Below are 5939 nucleotides of genomic sequence, written 5' to 3'. Positions count from 1 at the left end.
TGTGAAAAATTGGAGATACCGTATGGCCTCAATGGTGTTTGTAATCAAAATCTGGATTGAACACAGTGTCTGTATAGACTGTAGTTCAAGTTTTGTATAGACCTTTTGAAAAGTTTTCGAGGCAAGAAATCTGTTGTATTAATATTGTCTGATTTGTAATAGAGAAACTGCTATGAGGTGCTTTGGACTACTTGGGAATGAATTTTTGTCTTAGATGTCGATAGTCTGTACTGTGGTAGACAATAAGATGATTTCTTTTCTCAGGGATTGCAATTGCTTTCCGGAAGATGGGGTATACCTGTTCATGGTACTTCTTTCGACATCAAGTTGATAAACCTTCCCTTAGACTTGAGTTTTGTTTGGTTCTTGTTCGTTGGGTGATGATAAAAAATGTAATATTCATTTGTATTTGTTGATTTTATACTCATGGAACTTGTTTCTTATTGTACTCAGTTCTTTTGATGCAAGAAAGAACAACAGACTAGTTTGAGCTTGAGGTACTTGAAGCGGCAGCAGCTCTCTTCTCAAGCGGTATGTGTTCTAGTTCTCAAGTGTAATATGAGTAAATTTAGAATGTACTGCCGTTTGACAATACTTGTAAGCACTTTGAAGCAGTGGAATTTCATCAACACTACAGTGTTAGAGAAATCTGAGAGATTGCCTTTGGTCGTTTTTCCATAATGTATCTGATTTCACGACTGTTGTACCTACATGGTACTTGTAATGCACAGCAAACCAGGAAATACTTTATTGTATTGCCGCACTATTAGAAAATATAATTGTTGAAATTACAGGCAGTATTGCTGCTTGAAAGCTGGGATTGATCCTGTCAGGTTTTGGGCCTATAAACTGTTCTGCACCTTCGTTAGTGCTTCATTCATCAATGGATGAAATGCCTTCATTACTCAAACTGCAACTTTCAACGATCTAAAGTTATATTACTTATTGTCCTAATAAAATTCAAGTTTATCATTTAGAGAGAGTGCTAGGGTCAAAGAGGTCCTAAAGTGTCTAGGAAAACCTTAGGGAGATTCCGCAAATTGGGAGGTGAATCAAATAAACTATAACTTACCCTCTCTAAACCCTAAAAGGGACCAAGCCTTAGTTTGGGAGGATGGAAGCCTATAAATGTCAACCTTTTGGCTTAGTCATGACTCCTAATCTTAAGTCCTTGAACATCTTCATGTGTATCTTGTAATACAGTTTTTATCCTATGTATTATGAACTTGGTCACATGTTAGGGTTGACTATTATAAGGTGGTTATGATTAATATCCTATATAATCAAGGGCACTTGCTCGATTTGATTTTGGGCCTTTTACACCACTTTCTTTCTTCTTCTCGTTTCTAGATCATTATTTATTTCTTTCAATTGGTATTAGGGTGTGTATGGTCTTAAGAGCATGCGATCATTGATCAAGCCATCATGACCCATGGCAGCTTTGAAGGGATAAAAGGAAGACGTGTTGAAGCCAATGCTGCCATTGGAGTTTGATTCTTGAATATCATGGAGATTAAGAAGAATTATGTTCCATGCTCAAGGTTAATTACATTAACGTTTTATGTGCTTACTCTACAAATGAATTTGAACAAGTTTTTCATGGAAACCTTTCGAAAAGAGAAAAAAGACCTTGCATTATAGTTTATTGGTGGATTCCTATATTTTCTTGGTTGTTGTTACATGTTGACTATTGGAAGATCTGTTTATATTACTGAGAATCTTTCACCTGAAAATGGAGCAGTAAAGGACATATTAACTGTTATGCGCTTTTGATTTTTCTGCCTTTGAAAACCTTGTGAGTTGTATGTCATTGAAGGGTGACTTGGTTTGAATAGTTAGCTTTGGAGAGCAGTTAGAGGAAGAAATAACTCAAACCCAAACTCAACAATGGAATTTTTATCAATGTGTCCATTCCAATAGATTATTATTCTAAATCTGGATGATGTGGCAACAATAATTATATATTTTTTGGAATGTACCTCAGTGAATGATCACCTTTTGTAATATTTTAAGTGCCGCTACATAGAGATGTTATTTCTATGCTTAATTAATTGCATTGATGTGCCATAGAGCAATGCAATGCATCTGGATACTTGAAGTCTTGGAATTGCAGAGCAGCATTTGCTTGATTCCTTGGTAGCTGTTTGAAGATCCTAACCAAACTGATGTTTCTTTCAGAATTGTGGTTCTTTGTCATAGTAGTATAGTACGTTGTTCCTGAGATTACCTTTGGTTCTGTTCTGAGATCTGTAGAGAATTGTTGAGCAAGGGAGGAGGATAGCTTCATCTTAAAGCATCCCTCTACCCAACGTTAAGCTTGATGGGAAGAATTATCCTATCTTCAAGTGAAGGGTGCTAAACATATAATTGAAGAATTGATTGTTAAGACTTGTGGAGGGTAAGAAGACAAATTGCACTGTTGCTAAAGAATTAGTAAAGCTTTTGGCGCACAATGAAGATGTGCAGTACATTATAAGTTTTACTATTGCAGATCATATTGGTCCTCAAATTAGAAGTTTGATTAGTTCTTGTAAGATTTGGACTAGGATTCTCTAACAGAACAACGATTCTCTATTCTAGGAAATGACTGTATGCATTTTAAATGATTGGTTGTGTATATCACTGTTTATACGATACGTATTCAGGATGTGCAAGATCAATTTGGAGCAGTTGATGATAGAATTGATCCTAAAGTTCGTAGTGCCACTGTTCCAATGGTTGAAAAAAATGTTTCAGCCATTTGTGACCAGTGTGAATGCCACTGATAAAGTGGCTAACTTTCTTGGTGGAATGTTACTGCAGAAAGAACATTGCTGGAACAGATTCACTTAAAAGAGTGTATACCGAGCACTTACACTGAAATCACTAAGAAGAAAGGGAAGAAGTCTGCATAGAAAAGTTTAAAGGAAAGTTCACAAAAAACCCTTGAAAAATGATGTTGTATCAAGCAGGGCCATTATTGCAAAGATTGTGTCAAGGCCCATTACCACAGTAAATATATATTATTTAGAACTATGTTGTAATTTTTGTCAGGGTTCATGTTTAGGTTCAACTATCACTGGCTACCCTATTCTGGAAGAGCTTTTGCTCTCCTGAAGACATCTTGATCTAACTCTTCATTCTTTGTTTTCACCTCCATAAAAAATCTCTAGTGGATTCATAAATTTTCCTTTTATTGTGACAGACTATTTTATGTGGTATTGTTGGCATACCTCCTTCAAATGGTGTTATTCCTGAATCTCCAATGCACATGAAAGGCTTAGCTACCCTCAAACATCAGGTACTAATATATTGGAATTATCAATTGTAGCTTCTCAGGGAAAAGACACAATTCAGACATTTTATAGACGAGTAACTTACAAGTACTTTTTTTACAGTTGGTGCTTAGCAAGTTAGTGACAACAATCTGGAAAAGTATGCAGAAAAATTCAACCTTAGGGCAATTATACAGAAACATGCAAGAAGCCTATGAGCAAATGCAGACCCCAATGGTTTATCAGCCTCCACCTGCCTTGGTAATGGTCGTATTTTTGAGTTTGGGTGTTTCATTTTATCTAATTTTCCTCTCCCTTTATTTATTTGTCTTGTTATGTCCCAACCATTTATGCAGGCACTTAAGGAATTGAAAGAGACCACAATTCAGTTGGCCGCAAGTACTGGGAATATGGATGCCCAGTTGATGAATCAATTTTTAATGTTGACAAGGACGTGGATGACCTGCTTCCTGTTGAGGTGAAAGAACAACAATTGAGTAATTTGTTGCAATCTCTGATGGCGGTTGGCTGCCTTGTAGTAATGCCCATCATTAGAAAGATCCCAACTTCTGTGCTTTGGGGTTACTTTGCCTTCATAAACTTGTGTTATTGGTATGTTTTCCCATCGGGAAAATCAATAATTCAAGGTCAAATCAGTTGTGAATGATTGATGGCATAATGAAAAGGCGAACCTTTACTCAAAAAAATAATAATAGATCATTTTTTATAAATGTAGCTTTAGAATGATCTTGCTTTGAAGTAGAGACTAAAATCAAGGAAATGATAGGAAGCCTACAATGCTGGATTAGTGCTTAGTTCAAATAAGCATGACAATGAGAGGCCTTTTGAACATGATTGTGAGGTTATTGTTGATTCAAATATTTTTTCAGCAGAAAAATAAAGCATGGAGTGAACATTTAGTGCACAAATATCCCCTGTTTTAATGGATGACTAAAACCAGGAGGCCTTACAACCATATATGTAAAGTCAAGTCAATGGTTCTACATGGTTCAGTCATTTAATATACTCAAAACTTTAGCCCAAAAATTAATACAATATAAGTCTGCTCTAGAATACAACAGAAGCAAAATAGATCACATATATGCCCTTCCCACACTCATTTCTTCTGCTAATTTTGGACACTGACTACCATTTCAGTTCTGGGCATTTTTGTGGTATTGATGTTTGGCCCAACGGATACCAGCCGAAGTCCCTTCCTTCACCATTTGGCCCCAGCAGACGCCTCACATTTCATCTTCTTGTTAGTTGTTATAATCTGCTAAACTGGTCAAGACCACAGACTTGTTTTTCTGTGCTGTGTCCTGGTCGTTGTATGAATAATCCCACTGCTTAGGCCCATGTAAGCCCAAATGAATTTCTACGCTCATTGGAAGCCATTAATGCAATCAAATACTGTTCACACAGCGCTTCAATATTTCTAAAATAGTTAAATTGATGTTCACTAGAAGTGTAACAGAGGAACTGAAACTATGAATAGGTTGGACAATCATTGTTGATTCAAATATAACAAAAGATATAATTAATGTTTCTAGAGTAGAAGATACATTTGAGTGGAATTGTCCTTAGCTCAATTGTAATCGCAGCGCTATGTCTTTATTTAAATTCAGTGACTGCAAAAAAATATAATGGGTGTGGATGGTTTCTAAGGTTGAAAAGGAGATGTCAATATGGTGTAATAGATGGTTATCATCAAGGGGGATAAGTTAGTGCTGGTGAAATCCCTACTTGAAGCCATCCCTGTGAGCAAATGCAGACCCCAATGGTTTATCATCCTCCACCTGCCTTGGTAATGGTCTTATTTTTGAGTTTGGGTGTTTCATTTTATCTAATTTTCCTCTCCCTTTATTTATTTGTCTTGTCATGTCCCAACCATTTATGCAGGCACTTAAGGAATTGAAAGAGAGTACTTTGAGACATTTGAGAAGGAAAGGGCCAGTGAACTAGGTTTCTTTGGTTTTTAGTGCATTTGTTTGCATTCTATATTTGTAGAGATTACATCTCAGATTAAACTTTGAGTTGGGCTCATGCTCTGGCCATCAAAGCATTTGAATGCTGGGGGTTTTACACCCCTTTAAAGTTTTGCAGCGATCTTTTGATTAGATCTTCAATGTAAGACTTCACGGAAGTCAAAAACTGGCAGGCAGAAAAAGTCCTGCATGCTGTACTGACAATGAGATGTCTAGGGTAGTTTAAAATAACTTCTTGTTTCTTTTGAATAAATCTTCTTGTAATACTAGAGAGGCCACTCAGTTTTGGTGATATTTTCAGTGCTTTGTTTAGTTATGTGAATTCGTTAGATGCAAAACAAGTATTGGTTAATTTCATGAAAACCAATCTGCAGAATTGGAAATGTAAGCATATGTGCATGAATGTAGTAGAGAAAGGGGTACTGTTCTAATTGAAGTGAGAATGAAAGAGACCTTTTGAAAATGTTATTGTTTCAAGCAGTTCGAACGGTATCAGTAGGAATCAGTATGCAGAAATTAAACAGAATAAATGGGAATCAAGGCGAATCAAGCATTGTATTGCATATCAAATCTAATAAAGTACCAATGATTCTACAGCTCTGGTTAAGTACTCAATAGTGCTTCCAAGGTTGCAGAACTTCAATCTACAGTCATAGATATTGAATGGGTGTTTGCAGTTATATTGTTCCTCTGCCAA

General features: G+C 36.2%; 1 protein-coding gene and 1 long non-coding RNA gene across 2 annotated transcripts; both read left to right on the top strand.

Moving 5' to 3' along the window:
- Positions 1-301: 301 nt before the first annotated feature.
- LOC149181307 (putative boron transporter 2) lies at positions 302-3783 on the top strand. Its single transcript, XM_089418299.1, has 4 exons — positions 302-531; positions 3185-3280; positions 3378-3515; positions 3611-3783. Exons 2-4 carry the CDS (start codon positions 3245-3247, stop codon positions 3734-3736), a joined length of 300 nt encoding a protein of 99 aa, XP_089274425.1. The 5' UTR covers positions 302-531; positions 3185-3244; the 3' UTR covers positions 3737-3783.
- Positions 3784-4853: 1070 nt separating this feature from the next.
- Positions 4854-5558, top strand: LOC149181306 (uncharacterized). Its single transcript, XR_016257533.1, has 2 exons — positions 4854-5061; positions 5157-5558. It is a non-coding gene; the product is annotated as an uncharacterized LOC149181306 (long non-coding RNA).
- The last annotated feature ends 381 nt before the right edge of the window (positions 5559-5939 follow it).

The sequence above is a fragment of the Pinus tabuliformis genome, chromosome 3_2 (genome assembly GCF_031772625.1).
Source record: "Pinus tabuliformis cultivar Carrire ecotype Pingquan chromosome 3_2, CPIR1, whole genome shotgun sequence".
Classification (NCBI taxonomy): domain Eukaryota; kingdom Viridiplantae; phylum Streptophyta; class Pinopsida; order Pinales; family Pinaceae; genus Pinus; species Pinus tabuliformis.
This window is presented reverse-complemented; position numbering and strand designations above follow the sequence as displayed.

What these genes read in the sequence shown, in the direction of transcription:
- LOC149181307 (XM_089418299.1), top strand. Translation starts at nt 3,245, where the DNA reads ATGCACATGAAAGGCTTAGCTACCCTCAAACATCAG. An exon ending in TAGCTACCCTCAAACATCAG is followed by an intron (nt 3,281 to 3,377) that starts GTACTAATATAT and finishes CTTTTTTTACAG; the next exon opens with TTGGTGCTTAGCAAGTTAGT. An exon ending in ATCAGCCTCCACCTGCCTTG is followed by an intron (nt 3,516 to 3,610) that starts GTAATGGTCGTA and finishes CCATTTATGCAG; the next exon opens with GCACTTAAGGAATTGAAAGA.